This window comes from Phyllobates terribilis, unplaced genomic scaffold, assembly GCF_046119375.1.
Source record: "Phyllobates terribilis strain yellow unplaced genomic scaffold, ASM4611937v1 Scaffold_3__8_contigs__length_932513732, whole genome shotgun sequence".
In the NCBI taxonomy this organism is placed as follows: domain Eukaryota; kingdom Metazoa; phylum Chordata; class Amphibia; order Anura; family Dendrobatidae; genus Phyllobates; species Phyllobates terribilis.
This window is the reverse complement of record NW_027362763.1, coordinates 620,110,155-620,129,018: the sequence shown is the minus strand read 5'-3', so window position 1 is coordinate 620,129,018 and position 18,864 is coordinate 620,110,155. Positions and strand designations below refer to the sequence as shown.

The window sequence follows — 18,864 nt, the reverse complement described above, 5'->3', positions numbered from 1 at the left end:
CTTCTGCCCAGTTATTTTTTCTCTTTTCCATTAGGTCTATCCTTCTAAGCTCTATGTAGAAACAGGAAGTGTCTTTTGCCTGCAATAGTCATCATTAGAGCTACAATTTTACATCACTGCAAAATCCCTGGCAGGGAGAAAAGCGGAGAGGCTGAGTCAGAAGTTGAAGAGGTGGTGCAGCTGGGCTGCCAGGGACTTTGCAGTGATGTAAAATTTAGCTACTCTATTTTTAATCTCTTAATCTCATTGACCTAATTGAAAAGAGAATTAACTGCGTAGAAGGGCAAAATGAGCAATTGCAAGTACACAGTGCCAGTATATGATGACTGCAATATATTAAGAGGATAAAAACTTTGATGGGAGTGCTTCTTTAACTCATAAGGCTTTAATATTCATTAAAAAATTAACTAGCCAAATATTTTCAGTGCAATTCTTCTCAAATTGCAGCCCTTTTCAGAACCCTTTATATTTGACTAGCTATTGAACCCGTTCTACGCCCGGGTGGCGAACATTTTTATTGGTATATGGTTTCCCATGCTGGTATGTGCTGCCCCCCTCCTGGTATTTGTGCTGCCCCATCCCGGCATTTGTGCTGCCTCCATCCCGTCCCCACCATCCTATCCTGGTATGCATGGCACCCCTCATCCCTATCCTGGTATACATGGCACCCCTCATCCCTATCCTGGTATGCATGGCACCCCTCATCCCTATCCTGGTATGCATGGCACCCCTCATCCCTATCCTGGTATGCATGGCACCCCTCATCCCTATCGTGGTATGCATGACACCCCTTATCCCTATCTTGGTATGAATGGCACCCCTCATCCCTATCCTAGTATGCATGGCACCCCTCATCCCTATCCTGGTATGCATGGCACCCCTCATCCCCAATCCTGGTATGCATGGCACCCCTCATCCCCAATCCTGGTATGCATGGCACCCCTCATCCCCAATCCTGGTATGCATGGCACCCTTCACTCCCAATCCTGGTATGCATGGCACCCCTCACATCCAATCCTGGTATGCATGGCACCCCTCACCCCTAATTTTGGTATGCATGGCGCACCTCACCCCCCAATCCTGGTATGCATGGCACCCCTCACCCCCAATCCTGGTATGCATGGCACTCCTCACCCCAATCCTGGTATGCATGGCACCCCTCACCCCCAATCCTGGTATGCATGGCACACCTCACCCCCAATCCTGGTATACATGGCCCCCTCATCCCTATCCTGGTATGCATGGCACTCCTTGTCCCCAATCCTGGTATGCATGGTACCCCTCATCCCTATTCTGGTATGCATGGGACCCCTCATCCCCATTGCTGGTATGCATGGCACCCCTCACCCCCCCAATCCTGGTATGCATGGTCCCCTCACCCCCTAATCCTGGTATGTATGGTACACCTCACCCCCAATCCTGGTATGCATGGCACCCCATCCCTCATCCTCATCCCCATCCCTGGTATGCATGGAACCCCATCCCTCATCCCTCATCCCTATCCTGGTATGTATGGTACACCTCAAACCTCATCCTGGTATGCATGGTACCCCTCATCCCTATCCTGGTATGCATGGCACCCCTCATCCCCAGTCCTGGTATGCATGGCACCTCTCATTCCCAACCCTGGTATGCATGGCACCCCTCATTCCAAATCTGGTATACATTGCACACCTCATCCCAATCCTGGTATGCATGGCACCCCTCATCCCAATCCTGGTATGCATGGCACCCCATCTCTCATCCTGGTATACATGGCCCCCTCATCCTAAATTTGGTATACATGGCACCCATCATCCCAATCCTGGTATGTATGGCACCCCTCATCCCCAATCCTGGTATGCATGGCACCCCTCATCCCCAATCCTGGTATGTATGGTACCCAATCCCTCATCCTGGTATGCATGGCACCACTCATCCCTCATCCTGGTATGTATGGTACCCCTCATCCCTATCCTGGTATGTATGGTACCCCTCATCCTGGTATGCATGGCATCCCATCCCTCATCCTGGTATGCATGGAACCCCGTATCCTTATTCTGGTATGTATGGTACCCCTCATCCTGGTATACATGGTACCCCTCATCCCAATTCTGGTATGTATGGCCTCCTCTTCCCAGAAACCGGGTATGCATGGCACCCAGTCCCTCATCCTGGTATGAATGGCCCCCTCATCCCTATCCTGGAATGCATGGCACTCCTTGTCCCCAATCCTGGTATGCATGGCACCCCTCATCCCCATTGCTGGTATGCATGGCACCCCTCACCCCCCAATCCTGGTATGCATGGTCCCCTCACCCCCCAATCCTGGTATGCATTGTCCCCTCACCCCCTAATCTTGGTATGTATGGTACCCCTCACCCCCCAATGCTGGTATGTATGGTACCCCTCAACCCCCAATTCTGGTATGTATGGTACCCCTCACCCCCCAATTCTGTTGTGTGGTACCCCTCATCCTGGTATGCATGGCACCCCATTCCTCATTCTGGTATGCATGGTCCACACATCTCCCAATCCTGGTATGTATGGCACCCCTCATCCCCCAATCCTGTTATGTATGGCACCCCTCATCCCTTTCATGCTGCACACATACAAAAAAAGAAACACTTACACTCACCTTTCTTCCCTGTGCTCCAGCACTGCTGTGTCCTGTTCTGCTGGAGGCCGGGGGAGGAATGCGGCGCCGGAGTACACGGATGCCCATACCGCGCTGTCCGGCGCCATTTTGCTGAAGACACACTGTAAATGTGTCTTCAGTAAAATGGTGCCAGATAGCGCTATGCACATGCGCCGAATCTGACGCCTCACTCCTGCCCCGGTACCCGGCGAAGAGAGGCGCCGTGACAACGCTCCTCTCGGTCAGTCAAGTATGTAAGTATGGCGTCGGAGATCGCGCTATGCGTTCAGTGTCTACGCATACCGTGATCTCCGGCGCCATACACACTCCTCTTACCTGTAACGGCTCGATTTTTTTCTTCTGTCTAGAGCCAGACTGCACAGGCATGTTGCATTTGCGCAGTCTATAAAGGCTTCAGACAGAGACACGCGTCTCCGGTTATATTATAGACTAGCTATTGAACCCGTTCTACACACGGGTGGCGAGCATTTTTATTGGTATGTGGTCTCCCATGCTGGTATGTGCTGCCCCCCTCCTGGTATTTGTGCTGTCCCCATCCTGTCCCCACCATCCTATCTTGGTATGCATGGCACCCCTCATCCTCAATCCTGGTATGCGTGGCACCCCTCATCCCCAATCCTGATATGTGTGGCACCCCTCACCCCCAATTCTGGTATGTGTGGCACCCCTCATCGCCCCAATCCAGGTATGCGTGGCACCCCTCATCGCCCCAATCCTGGTATGCGTGGCACCCCTCATCTCCCCAATCCTGGTATGCGCGGCACCCCTCATCGCCCCAATCCTGGTATGCGCGGCACCCCTCATCGCCCCAATCCTGGTATGCGTGGCACCCCTCACCCCCAATCCTGGTATGTGTGGCACCCCTCACCCCCAATCCTGGTATGTGTGGCACCCCTCACCCCCAATCCTGGTATGTGTGGCACCCCTCACCCCCAATCCTGGTATGTGTGGTACTCCTCATCCCTATCCTGGTATGCATGGTACCCCATCCCTCATCCCTATCCTGGTATTTATGGTATTCCTCATCCTGGTATGCATGGGCCCCTCACCCACATCCTGGTATGCATGGCACCTCTCATCCCCATCCTGGTATGCATGGCACCTCTCATCCCCATCCTGGTATGCATGGCACCTCTCATCCCCATCCTGGTATGCATGGCCCCTCATCTGAATCCCGGTATGCATGGCACCCCTCATCCCCAATCTCGTATGCATGGCACCCCTCATGCCCAATCCCAGTATGCATGGCACCCCTCATGCCAAATCCCGGTATGCATAGCACCCCTCATGCCCAATCTCGGTATGCATGGCCCCCCTCATCCCCAATCCCGGTATGCATGGCCCCCCTCATCCCCAATCCCGGTATGTATGACACCCCTCATCCCCAATCCCGGTATGCATGGCATCCCTCATGCCCAATCCCCATATGCATGGCACCCCTCATCGCCCCAATCCCGGTATGCATGGCACCCCTCATCGCCCCAATCCCGGTATGCATGGCACCCCTCATCGCCCCAATCCTGGTATGCATGGCACCCCTCATCGCCCCAATCCTGGTATGCATGGCACCCCTCATCCCCTAATAATGGTATGCATGGCACCCCTCATCCCCCAATCCTGGTATGCGTGGTCCCCTCACCCTGGTATGCATGGTCCCCTCACCCTGGTATGCGTGGTCCCCTCACCCCCCCAATCCTTTTATGCATGGTCCCCTCACCCCCCAATCCTTGTATGCGTGGTCCCCTCACCCCCACAAATCCTTGTATGCGTGGTCCCCTCACCCCCTCAATCTTTGTATGTGTGGTCCCCTCACCCCCCAATCCTTGTATACGTGGTCCCCTCACCCCCCAATCCTTGTATGCGTGGTCCCCTCACCCCGCAATCCTTGTATGCGTGGTCCCCTCACCCTCCAATCCTTGTATGTGTGGTACCCCTCAATCCTGGTATGCATGGTACCCCACAATCCTGATATGTGTGGTCCCTTCATACCAGAGTAGGCATGGTCCCCTCACCCCCCAATCCTGGTATGCAGTGACTACTAGTGTTGAGCGAGCTTTAAAATGCTCGGGTGCTCGAAGCTCGGGCTGAGCTCGCCGTGATACTCGGGTGCTCTACCCGAGCAATGAGCCCAATGTTAGTCTATGGGAGACCCGAGCATTTTTGCGGCTACACACCCGGCAGTCTTTTGAAAGCCTAACAAGTGCCCAAAATGATAGTGACAGTGCTCAAATGACATGGGGACAGCATGGGGATCGCCCCAGGAAGCATTTCTGACCCCCATGTCACTGCTGTCAACAACGTGGTCAGAGGTATTAAGCCACTTTTAATGGCTCACAATAAAATGTTCAAAAAGGAAACTGAAACTGCTTTGCTGTGAAATATGTTAAGGAAGTTCCTTTCCAGGGTGAAGACTTGTGTATAAGGTAAAATAAATAACCCCCCAAAAAAATTCTCCACACCTTGAGCTATGTTCACAAGTAGCATTTTTTATGCGTTTTTGCACTTTTGTATTGCTTTCAACCGTGACAAATGCATTCACCGGGAAATGTCATTTTAACATTTTACAACCTTATCTGGCCATGTGCTGTGTGAAACATGCATACAGTGCTGAAAAGACATGGGAACAGCATGGGGAAGACTCCTGGAAGCATCTCTGACACCCAGGTCACTGCCTAAAAGTGTGCCCATCAGAAGTCATCCTTGCCGCATCAGAAGATGCAGACTTGCAACTATCCCCGTGCTAGTTCTTGTCCCAGGGCAGTGTTCAATTGTACCTCCCCCATTCCTTGCAATGCAAGCGCAAATATGCAGCCAACCACCCACCCACCCCCAGGCTGCAATACCATACTGCTTGCTTGCTTGCACTTGAAATTGGGCCTTTTAGGCATGTGGAGGCGGAATCTGGCCACCACGTCATGGCTGCGTTGGCGGCCTGGTATCCATACTCAGTCCCCAGCCGCCCGGCAGCCGGGTGTCCACACTCGGTCCCCAGCTGCCAGGGGGCGGCCGGGTGTCCATACTCGGTCCCCAGCCGCCCCACGTCCGGGTGTCCACACACGGTCCCAAGCCGCCTGGGGGCAGCCGGGTGTCCATAAACGGTCCCCAGTCGCCCCTACTTCTCCTTGGAACATCCCCCCCACACACTTTTCTTAGCCCGGCCTGCTTTAGGGCAGCATTGGACGAGCCCACCAGAGAACCAGACTCCTCCGGTGGGCCCTGGCTTCTTCATCAGGGGAGGTGAGAGTGCCAAGGTGAGGACCATGATGATGATGATACAAGTTAGCATCTGCTTTGTTTTCTTGGAATGCAAGCGTAAGTGTGCAGCCTGCCACCCACCCATCCCCAGGCTGCAATACCATACTGCTTGCTTGCTTGCACTTGAAATTGGGCCTCTTAGGCATGTGGAGGCAGAATCTGGCCACTGCGTCATGGCTGCGTTGGCGGCCTGGAATCCATACTCAGTCCCCAGCCGCCCGGTGGACGGGTGTCCACACTCGGTCCTCAGCCGCCAGGGGGCGGCCGGGTGTCCATATTCGGTCCCCAGCCGCCCCGCGGCCGGGTGTCCACACACGGTCCCCAGCCGCCTTGGGGCAGCCGGGTGTCCATAAACGGTCCCCAGTCGCCCCTATTTCTCCTTGGAACATCCCCCCACACACTTTTCTTAGCCCGGCCTGCTTTAGGGCAGCATTGGACGAGCCCACCAGAGAACCAGACTCCTCCGGTGGGCCCTGGCTTCTCCATCAGGGGAGTTGAGAGTGCCAAGGTGAGAGCATGATGATGATGATAGAAGTTAGCATCTGCTTTGTTTTCTTTTATTGCAAGCGTAAGTGTGCAGCCTGCCACCCACCCACCCCCAGGCTGCAATGCCATACTGCTAGCTTGCACTTGAAATGGGGCCTTTTAGTTTGGAGGAGGCCGAAGCTGGCCACTACCTCATGGCTGCTTCAGCAGCGAGGTATCCATATTCAGTCCCCAGCCGCCCCTATTTGTCCCGGTGTGCCTTATACATAAGATTAAGCGCGCATACCAAAACATTACCTGTGCCCTCCCCAGTTCATTTAGTGTGAAGGACAGCCTATTCCGCTGTAGTGTGTGCATGCCAAACCCCTGTTCATGGTACATGCTAAGATGCCTCCCACCCTGCACCTGTCGTTGCTGACTTGCAACTATCCCCGTTCAAGTCCTTGTCCCAGGACTGTGTTCAATTGTACCTCTCCCATTCCTTGCAATGCAAGTGCAAGTATGGAGCCTGCCACCCACCCACCCACCCACCCCCAGGCTGCAATACCATACTGCTTGCTTGCATTTGAAATTGGGCCTTTTAGGCATGTGGAGGCGGAATCTGGCCACCACGTTATGGCTGCGTTGGCAGCCTGGAATTCATACTCAGTCCCCAGCCGCCCGGCGGCCGGGTGTCCACACTCAGTCCCCAGCCGCCCGGCGGCCGGGTGTCCACACTCTGTCCCCAGCCACCCCGCGGCCAGGTGTCCATACTCGGTCCCCAGCCACCCCGCAGCCGGGTGTCCACACACGGTCCCCAGCCGCCTGGGGGCTGCCGAGTGTCCATAAACGATACCCAGCCGCCCCTATTTCTCCTTGGAACATCCCCCCACACACTTTTCTTAGCCCGGCCTGCTTTAGGGCAGCATTGGATGAGCCCACCAGAGAATCAGATTCCTCCGGTGGGCCCTGGCTTCTCCATCAGGGGAGTTGAGAATGCCAAGGTGAGGACCATGATGATGATGATACAAGTTAGCATCTGCTTTGTTTTCTTGGAATGCAAGCACATGTATGTAGTAGTGGCTAGGCCTGAGGTGGTCAACGTTTTGGCGCATATCCTACCTCCGAGGATTGCTGGATGTTTTCCTGCTACTATCTCAGTTCTATGACTCCCGTTAAAGCAAAGCTTCAGGTGATAAATGATGGATGAGGTAGTGGCAAAGGAGAAAGAGCAGGAGGAAAAGGGACCATTCACATCAATATCAAGCCAGTCAACCACATATGTCTTGTGGGATATGTTTCTGTAACAAAAGGAGCGGTTCGGCTACACAGTTATAGGGCATACAGTGAGTGCAATGCCTACCAAAAATTTTGAGGCACGCCAATGTCCCTTGGAAATGACATGGAGGTCAGAGGGCCTTAACTAAACCGTTTTTTCCATTTATAGCAACTAGGTCTCTTGTACACTGTTGGCCTAAGCAGTGAATGGAAGGCTTTCCAAAAATTATGATGAACTGCAATGCCCCTTGAAACAGACGTGGATTACAGCATGCTAAAAACCTTCTACCCATTATTGGGGAGTGGGTCTCCCTTAGTTTTCACCTTTGCATTGAAAAGCAAAAGCTGACTAAAATTAGGAGGAAATGCAATGCCCGTTGGAAGAGTCGTGGAGGTTAGAGGTAATTAAAAACAACATTTCAATGCCCCTTGGGAGAGCTGTGGAGTTCAGAGTGGCTTAAGAAGACGCTTTTAATGCCCCTTTGAAGAGACGTGGAGGTCACAGTAGCTTAACAAGACGGTTTTAATGCCCCTTGGAAAAGACGTGGAGGTCCCAGTAGCTTAACAAGACGGTTTGAATGCCCCTTGGAAGAGACGTGGAGGTCACAGTAGCTTAACAAGACGGTTTTAATGCCCCTCGGAAAAGTGGTGGAGGTCGCAGTAGCTTAACAAGACGCTTTTAATGCCCCTTCCAAGAGCCATACAGTACAGCATATTACAAACATTATTCCCATTATTGGGGAGTGTTTCTCCCATAGTCTTTGCTTATGCCTTCCAAGCAAAAGCTGCCAAAAATTAGGACAGAGGAACTTGCAATGCCCCTTACAAGAGCCATGTAGTACAGCATATTACAAACATTATTCCCATTATTGGGGAGTGTGTCTCCCATAGTCTTTGCTTATGCCTTCCAAGCAAAAGCTGCCAAAAATTAGGACGGAGGAACTTGCAATGCCCTTTACAAGAGCCATGCAGTACAGCATATTACCAACATTATTCCCATTATTGGGGAGTGTGTCTCCCATAGTCTTTGCTTATGCCTTCCAAGCATAAGCTGCCAAAAATTAGGATGGAGGAACTTGCAATGCCCCTTACAAGAGCCATGCAGTACAGCATATTACAAACATTAATCCCATTATTGGGGAGTGTGTCTCCCATAGTATTTGCTTATGCCTTCCAAGCAAAAGCTGCCAAAAATTAGGACGGAGGAACTTGCAATGCCCCTTACAAGAGCCATGCAGTACAGGATATTACAAACATTATTCCCATTATTGGGGAGTGGGTCTCCCATAGTATTTGCTTATGCCTTCCAAGCAAAAGCTGCCAAAAATTAGGACGGAGGAACTTGCAATGCCCCTTACAAGAGCCATGCAGTACAGCATATTACAAACATTATTCCCATTATTGGGGAGCGTCTCTCCCATAGTCTTTGCTTATGCCTTCCAAGCAAAAGCTGCCAAAAATTTGGACGGAGGAACTTGCAATGCCCCTTACAAGAGCCATACAGTACAGCATCTTAAAAACATTATTCCCATTATTGGGGAGTGGGTCTCCCATAGTCTTTGCTTATGCCTTCCAAGAAAAAGCTGCCAAAAATTAGGAGGAACTTGCAATGCCCGTTCGAAGAGTCGTTGAGGTTAGAGTTAATTAAAAACAACATTTCAATGCCCCTTGGAAGAGCTGTGGAGTTCAGAGTGGTTTAACAAGACGCTTTTAATGCCCCTTGGCAAAGTGGTGGAGGTCGTAGTAGCTTAACAAGACGGTTTGAATGCCCCTCGGAAAAGTGGTGGAGGTCGCAGTAGCTTAACAAGACGCTTTTAATGCCCCTTCCAAGAGCCATACAGTACAGCATCTTAAAAATATTATTCCCATTATTGGGGAGTGGGTCTCCCACAGTCTTTGCTTATGCCTTCCAAGCAAAAGCTGATAAAAGTAGGGACGGAGGAACTTTCAATAATGGCAACACGGACCACGGTCACCCTGGTGGTATAGTGGTGGTGGAGGCTGAGGATAAGGAGAATAACATAAAACAGCCGAAATGAGGAAGCGTATACCCATGTGTGGGTGTGAAGCGGTGCATGTTTATACACCTCCCGAAATAACACAGTGGATTTGACTTTGTTACTCTGCTGTCATTTGGTGGTGATGAGAAGTCTGGCCCAATCCAGCCCTTGTTCATTTTGATAAGGGTCAGCTTGTCAGCATTGTCAGTTGACAGGCGAGTGCGCTTATCAATTATAATTCCCCCAGCGGTGCTAAAAACACACTCCGATAACACGCTAGCGGCAGGGCAGGCCAGGACCTCCAAACGTACAGAGCAAGTTCATTCCAAGTGTCCAGCTTGGATACCCAATGATTAAAAGGCACAGAGGAATCACGGAGGATGCTGGTACGGTCGGCAAGGTACTCCCTCACCATGTTTTGAAACTTTCCACTCCTTGTGAGAGTACCCCGCTCCTCAGGGCCTGTAAGCTGGGCGGGTCTCAGAAAACTGTCCCAGAACGTTGACAGTGTTCCCCTGCCTCTGCTGGATTGGAGTTGCCTCTCTCTCGCTTGTACGCCTTGGTTGGTCAACGAACTGTGACCTCTGCCGCTAGCATGTTCAGATGGGAATTTTTTTTATCAGTTCTGCAGCAAGGGCCTTCTGGTACTGCCCCATTTTTGTAGACCTCTCCACCTCAGGAATAAGTTCTCTTTGTAGCAGGGGTGTAAAAGTGTCACCTACCAGTAATGACTGTCACCCAACATTTTGACAACGCAATGGTCACGGTTAAGGCAGCGTAACATAAAGTCAGCCATGCGTGCCAGACTGATAACGGGCAAGATTTCCGTGTCCTCACCAAGTTGACAACTGACCATGCTCTCATCCTCCTCCTCGCCCCTGTCCCAGACGGTATGACAGTTGTACAGGAACTACCGTCTACAGCTCATGATACAAGCTCCTTTTCTTCCTCCTCCTCCTCCTCCTCCTCTCCCTCATTGTCCCCCCATGCACGTTGGGATGAGATGAGGCTGGGCTGTGTGTAATCGACCGCTATGGCTTCTTCATCCATCTCATCATACTCTGGCTGCAATGCCTCCTCTTTAATTCTCTGCAGAGAGTGTTGCAAAAGACAGACAAGTGGAATGCTGACGCTAATGATGGCGTCATCGCTACTCACCATCTGGGTGTACTCCTCAAAGTTTGTCAAGATGGTACATATGTCAGACATCCAGGTCCACTCCTGAGGTCTTATGTGTGGAGTCTGACCTGAATATCGACGGCCTTGTTGCAGCAGGTACTCGACAACTGCTCTCTTCTGCTCACAAATCCTTTGCAACATGTGGAGGGTAGAGTTCCAACGTGTGGGGACATCACACACCAGTCGGTGTGACGGGAGCTGCAAACACTGCTGCAACACAGCAAGGGCGGCGGAAGCTGTAGCCGACTTGCGAAAATGAGCTGACAGGCGGCGTACTTTGACGAGCAGATCTGGCAACTCGGGGTACGATTTAAGAAACCGCTGAACCACGAGGTTAAGCACATGAGCCAGGCATGGTACGTGTGTGATCTCGCCTCGCCTCAGAGCCGCCACCAGGTTACGGGCATTGTCACACACGACCATGCCTGGATGTAGGTCCAGCGGTCTCAGCCACAGATCTGCCTGCTCTTTCACAGCTGTCCACAACTCACAAGCTGTGTGAGGTTTCTCACCTAAGCTTATGAGTTTCAGCACAGCCTGTTGCCGCTTGGTGGAGGCAGTACTGCCGTGCTTCCAGCTTGTAACTGATGTGGTGATATCTGAGATGGAGGCTGAACATGAGGAGGAGGATGATGCGCAGGAGCTGTACACTGTGGGGGCAACTCTGACTGACATAGGGCCCGCAATCCTCGGTGTGGGGAGGATGTGTTCCGTCCAAGGTCCGACTGGGTCCCGGCTTCCACTATGTTTACCCAGTGTGCCGTCAGGGAGATGTACCATCCCTGGCCACAAGCACTTGTCCACGTGTCCGTTGTCAGGTGGACTCTCCCAGTAACTGCGCTGTTGAGGGCACGGCAGATGTTTTGGAACACGTGCTTGTGTAATGCGGGGATGGCACACCAGGCAAAATAGTGTCGGCTGGGGACAGAGTACCGAGGGACGGCCACCACCATAAGGTTGCGGAAGGATTCCGTCTCCACCAGCCTAAAAGGCAGCATTTCCAATGCAAGCAGTCGTGAAATGTGCGAATCTAGGACTGTGGCCTGTGGGGCGTTAGCTGCGAATTTCCGCTTTCGTTCAAAGGTCTGGGATATGGACAATTGAACGCTGCTGTGGGACGTGGACGTGGACATTGATGCTGTTTCTTGAGAAACTGCCATAACAAGTGAAGACTGAGAGGAGGGGGCATCTTTGCATGCAGTATGGACAGGGGATTGCCTTGCACACACAACAGGGGGTTCTATTGCCCGCACAACAGCGGAAGAAGCAGTGGTGACACCCGCTGACACTGGTCGTGGACCCTGGGGTTCGCCCCACAAATTCGGGTGCTTTGCTGCTATGTGCCTGATCATGCTGGTGGTGGTAAGGCTGCTATTTTTGTCACCCCTGCTGATGCTGGCATGGCAGGTGGTACAAATGGCCTGTTTGGGGTTATCAGCAGAGTCTTTAAAAAAATTCCAGACTCTGGAAGACCTACAGGTTGTACTGGCAACGTCCCTTGTGTTGGTGTTACGGGGAACTGTTGCCCGCCTTCTGTGTGCGGCCACCACACTGCTTCTTCCTGCCTGTTGGCGTACTCTGCCTCCCTCACCCTGTGTGCTGCTGGCCTCGCTTTGCATGTCCTCCTGCCACCTCCTCCTCTACCACTTGCGCACTGCGATCCTCCTCCTCACTTCCTGGCAATTGTGTCTCCTCATCGACCACCTCTTGTGACAAATTGCCAGCGTCGACTACCTGTGGCCGTGGCTGTTCAAATATTTGGGCATCGCTACATGGGATCTCCTCTTCCACCACTTCAAGCGGAGCAGGCGAGGGGCACAAATCTGGAAATGGTCCAGTGAACAGCTCTTCAGAGTGTCCAAGTGTGGGATCAGTTGTTGTCTGACGACACTCGGCATGGTGGGAGGAAGGATCATCAAATGAAATGCAAAATTTACTTTCACCTGAAAACAACACCTTGGACCACTGAGCAACAGTCCAGGTCTTTTTTCTCCTTGTCCCATATAAGATGCTTCTGGCGTTGTCTATTGGTCGTGATTGGCTTGACACAAGGAATGCGACACTTGTAGCCTATGTCCTGGATACGTTTGTGTGTGATGGCTCTTGAAGCAATGACTCCAGCAGCAGTCCACTCCTTGTGAATCTCCCCCAAATTTTTGAATGTCCTTTTCTTAACAATCCTTTGAAAGGCTGCGGTTTTCCTGGTTGCTTGTTCACCTTTTTCTACCACACTTTTTCCTTCCACTCAACATTCCATTAATATGCTTGGATACAGCACTCTGTGAACAGCCAGCTTCTTTAGCAATGACTTTTTGTGGCTTACCCTCCTTGTGGAGTGTGTTAATGACTGCCTTCTGGACATCTGTCCAGTCAGCAGTCTTCCCCATGATTGTGTGGTCTACTGAAACAGACTAAGGGACCTTTTTAAAAGCTTAGGAAGCCTTTGCAGGTGTTTTTTGTTTATTTTTCTAATTTACTGAGATAATGACTTTTGTGCTTTCATTGGCTGTAAGCCATAAGCATCAACATTAACAGAAATAAACACTTGAAATAGATCACTCTGTTTATAATGACTCTATATAATATGAGTTCCACTTTTTGTATTGAAGAACTGAAATAAGTTAACTTTTTGATGATATTCTAACTTATTGAGAAGCACTTGTATCGCCCATTCCATTTGAAGCCATTGTTCTTTGTATAAAAAAAAACAAAACCCAAAAACAACCATATCCGTCACCTGTCCGATGTGATGAGATAATCCACAGTGTCCCACAAAGATCTGGGCACAGTTCTAGAGCAGTCAAATCAGAAATCACAATACACTGACACAGGAGTATAATCACTCCTGTGTTGGTGCATAACGCTGAGCTGCCGGGAAAGAGGTCACAGGAGTTCAATCAGCTGATGAGCTTTGGTGACCTCACTTATGGCAGCTTAGCGCTATACACTGCTATGAGCGATCACGCTCTTGTCAGTCTATCGCCGGCTGCTGTGTGATCCGATCGCCATGGGACTCTCAGGATTACGTTGGATAGGTGAGTATATGGTGGCCTATTTTTTTTTTTTTTTTATATCTGTGTGTGTATATATGTGTATATATATTTACTTTAACTGATGATATCTCCCATTAGCGGCACCTGCTCTCGCTATTATCAGCGATAGCAGCCGTAGGCTAATGGGAGGAGTAGTCTCTAATCAGCCAATGCCTGTGATCCATGGTCAATTCATGGTGCATTTTTGACCCATTGACTTCAATTGAGTCAGTCAGATATGCTGCCAAAATCCGCTGCAAATTTGTAAACCTTTTTATACCTGCCTTTTTATATTGACTGACTCAATTGAAGTCAATGGATGGAAAACGCAGCAAAACCGCCCAAAGAATTGACATGCTGCAGATTTTAAATGCACTGCAAATCCTGACAGGAAAACTCCTGATTATGTACACTATGACTTGCTGGCACAAGGATTCCCTAGCGTTTTTGGCCAATTCCACGCGGAAAAACGACTGCAAAAATTCACCAAAAACGCAGTGTGCACACAGCCTAATTTTGACCAGAGTTGTTCAAATTTTTACATGCCACTGTATATTTCCTTCTGTTCCCAAATCCTGGTATATGTCTATATGTTCCCCCATCCTGGTATATGTCCCTATTATCGTATATGTCAGCCATTCTGCCGATGTTCAATGCGTAAAAAAAAAACGCTTCTACTCCCCTTCCCTGCATTGTCCACTTTTGTGTGTTCAGAGCACAGCAGCTTGATGATTTCCCTGTTGTGCTCTGAACAGGTCGGTGGTGAGCTGTGATCGTACTGTAATTCTGATGACCGGCTGCAATCACCTCTCCCCACCACCACCGATACTCCCTTCACCCTGGACCTCCACTCCTTGACAGCTCCTGTCATCGCACTCACCGAGCAGTGTGGGTAATGACAGGGGGAAAGTGCAGCCTTCAGCATTCCCTACTGCCTTCACAAAGATGGTGCCGATCTCCTCCCACAGCTGTGACCTGGACAGCCGAGGGTTCAAGCCTATGTCACAGCTAAGGGAGCCTCAATACAAGAGATGAGGTCGGACGGCGCACAGGGTATTAAAGGTGTGTAAGTGTCATGCTCAGACACTTGCAGCCCCCAGTTGCTAAAGTAAAAATTACTGAATAAAAAACTATTAAAGTGGTACATTTAATTTTGTATTACAAATAATTATTGATACAAAAATAATAACTGCAGCACCTTCCCTTTAATAAATTAGGATAATCTGACTTTAAAACGCTCCCTCATCGAGATGAATTGGTGCCTTCGTGCACCCAGTTAAGATATTAATTTGTAATTTAAGATCTGTAGTTGTATGAAAAACTGGTAATTAGTTCCATGCAACTAAATTATGCGAAAAACCATAAAACATGTAAAAAATCAAGATGAATGCAACAAGCAGATAACTGATTGATACAAGTAAAGCAAGTTCTTATGAAAATAAAATACATGGGTTTTCTCAACATTCTTTATAATAAATTCATGTTGTACAACAATAATTTGAAGCTGCTATCAGCTGACGTTTACAGAAGCAGCTGTTATCCTGGTACAGGAAAATGTAGTGCCATAAAATACTGTAAAGAGGTGCTACTAGACAGCCAATGTCTGCATATATTTCAACAGTATTAGTGTTTTACTAGTGAAATGCGCATAATAATAATTAATAATAATTTTTATTTATATAGCGCCAACATATTCCACAGCACTTTATAATTAAGCGGGAACATGTACATACAATAAATTCAATACAAGGTAAGACAGTTTATCAGTTACATTAGGAGTGAGGTCCCTGCTCGCTAGCTTACATTCTACAAGGAAATGGGGTGAAACAATAGGTGAAAAGTGCTTGTTATTTCAGGTCTAGCAATTATAATAGGGATTTTCATATAAAGCTGCATGATCCGGTTATCAGCCAGTATACTTAAGTGCAATAATCAAGTATTGAGTGCAGTTATCGTGTGCATGGAGAGTGTGGAGACAGATGAATAGTAGGGTGCAGATTTTGAATAATATTTAGAAGGAGGGAACAGGGGAAAGTTAGTTTACTGAGTAGTTGAGGTGGTAGGCTTGTTTAAAGAGATGGGTTTTTAAAGCACTCTTGAAGACGTGGGGGCTAGGCATCAGTCGGATTGTCTGGGGTAGAGCATTCCAGAGAACTGGCGCAGCACGAGAGAAGTCTTGGAGACGGAGGTGCGATGTTAGGATTATGGGGGATGTTAGTCTTGGGTCATTTATAGAACGGAGGGCACGTGTAGTGCGATAGACAGAGATGAGAGAGGAAATATAAGGCGGAGAGCTTATATTGTGTATTGTGGAGAGCTTTGTTGGTGAGAGTGATGAGTTTATATTGAACCCTGTAGCAAATGGGCAACCAGTGTAATGACTGGTACAAGATGCAGGCATCGGTGAAGCGGCTGGACAGAAATACGACCCTGGCTGCCGCATTCAGGACGGATTGGAGAGGAGAAAGTTTGGTAAGAGGGAGAGCGATCAGAAGTGACTTGCAGTAGTCCAGACAAGGGTGAATAAGAGCAGCAGTAAGAGTTTATTAGTTTCAAAGGTGAGAAAAGGTCGGATTCTGGAGATGTTTTTAAGATGCAGGTGACAAGAGCGAGTGAGTGATCGGATATAGGGGGTAAAGGAAAGGTCAAATATGACCCCAAGACAGCGGGCATGCTCCTTGGGAGTTATGGTTGAACCCTCCAAGGTAATTTCAATGTTAGGTAGAGTTAGGTTAGTAGAGGGGAGAAACGCAAGAAGTTCAGTTTTGGAGAGATTCAGTTTAAGATAGAGGGAGGACATGATGTTAGAGACAGCAGACAGACAATCCTTGGTATTTTGTATTAGGGTAGGGATGATGTCAGGGGAAGAAGTGTATAATTGGGTGTCTTCAGCATAGAGATGATAATGGAATCCAAATCTGCTGATTGTCCAATAAGGGGCAGTGTATAAAGAGAAGAGGAGGGGACCTAGGACTGAGCCCTGCGGAACCCCGATAGTAAGGGGACGAGGAGAGGAAGAGGAACCGGCAAAAGATACAGCGAAGGAGTTGTCAGAGGGGTAGGAGGAGAACCAGGAGATAACGGTTTCCTTGAGGCCTATAGAGCGGATCATAGTGAGGAGGAGCGGTGATCCACAGTGTCGAATGCTGCAGAGAAATCAGGAGAATCAGAAGGGAGCAGTGACCTTTGGATTTAGCTGTTAGTAGATCATTAGAGATTTTAGTGAGGGCAGTTTCAGTGGAGTGTGAAGAGCTGAACCAGATTGTAGAGGGTCGAGGAGAGAGTTAGCTGAGAGATAGCAGATTAGACGGGAGTGGACCAAGCGTTCCAGGAGTTTGGAGATGAAAGGAAGGTTAGAGACGGGTCTGTAGTAAGCAGTGCCGTTCTGGTCCAGGGATGGCTTTTTAAGTAAAGGGGTTATGATGGCATGTTTAAATGAGGAGGGAAAGATACCTGAAGAAAGGGATAGGTTAAATATTTTAGTCTGGTGAGTGGTGACCACCGGTGAGATAGACTGCAGGAGATGTGAAGGAATGGGGTCACTGTTGCAGGTTGTAGTCCGAGAAGAAGCGAGGAGCTGTGCTGCAGAGCCTGACTGTCTGACTCTACATGTTGAAATGTGGTTTGCATGTCCATGAAAAGACCGTTGTACAGTATGAAGAAAATAATGAAAGCTGTGAAACTGCTGTCATAAAATTATTCTCCAAACTGGTATTCAAGGTATTATAGAGATACAGCTAAAAATATGTCTGTCCTTTTGTTTGCTAGGTTCTGTTTGGCACTGCAGATGGCCAGGTTATAGTTATGGACTGTCATGGCAGGATGTTGGCACATGTTCTCTTGCACGAGTCAGATGGCATTCTGAGCATGTCATGGAATTACCCCAACTTCTTGGTGGAAGATAGCAGTGAAAGTGACACCGATTCTGATGACTATTCTCCACCTCAAGGTAACAAGCAAAATAATTGTACTTTATTCTCCACAAAAGACTTAAAAAGTGGATACACATAATATTCTCCATGTTGGGCTTATATTTTTAGTAGGCTAATGAAATGGTGTTGAATAATCAAATCCTTGTGTGTTTCAGTCCATATTTTCATTGTTCTGAATGCTCTATATTCCCTACTAGCTGTACTACCCGACCCCCCGGGTTAATAATTGCTGTTAGCAAAATAGAATGTGTTAACAAAAATTTATTCACCACACAAAAACCACAAAACAAATAGATAGAAATGTAATTATTAAAAGGCAAAAACTAAGCTAATAGAAGCATTTCACAACATATATTTCAACACCAGAGATATTCCACACAGATTTAACTAAATTGGCCAAGTAATGTGAAGTAATCTTCTACTCCTTATTCGAGAGCCTTTTGATAAACGACATTCTTAGTTCTTCCTTCAGGTGCAAACACAATCAGATTTTTGGCTGTTCCAACTCTCGAACAGGCCACATAAAGTTGACCATGAGAAAAGCATGGAGATTGTAAATCGATTCCAACTACTTTCAAGGACTGTCCCTGAGCCTTGTTGATGGACATAGCAAATTCCAGTCGAACAGGAAACTGGAGGCGTTTAAAATCAAAAGGCAAATCAGATGGAATGAGAGGAATTGTTGGAATGAAAACATCTTCTCCTGTGGCACATCCTGTCAAAATAGTTGCCTCAATTACATGTGGAAACAGGTTCTTAATCAATAGTCTTGTTCCATTACAGAGCTTTGGTGGATCCAAATTTCTCAATAGCAGAATAGGTGCTCCAGGTTTTAGAAAGAGGTTGTGAGGAGGAAGTCCTTGTGGCTCCAAGGAATTGAGGAACTCATTTGAATAAAATAATGATTGAGCAGGGTCTATTACAGTATCCACTGACTTGTAGGTTGTGCACACACCTGGAAGGAGATTTAGAATTTGGAGATTGATCTTGTTGACACTGTCATTTTTGGGAGCTAGAATAGCCCTTTCACACAGCCAGAATTTTTGAAGTGGAGTTGAATGTTTGGAAAAACCTTTGCTTTCAAC

General features: G+C 48.8%; 1 protein-coding gene across 3 annotated transcripts in view; it reads left to right on the top strand.

Annotated features, from left to right (window-relative positions):
* The window catches only part of TULP4 (TUB like protein 4), a 589,117-nt gene that overhangs the window by 272,573 nt on the left and 297,680 nt on the right, over positions 1-18,864 (top strand). For all 3 annotated transcript variants that reach the window (XM_073671511.1, XM_073671513.1, XM_073671512.1), the window contains one exon: positions 17,616-17,796. In XM_073671511.1, coding sequence (XP_073527612.1) covers positions 17,616-17,796 — 181 coding nt within the window. The remainder of the gene's footprint in view (positions 1-17,615; positions 17,797-18,864) is intronic.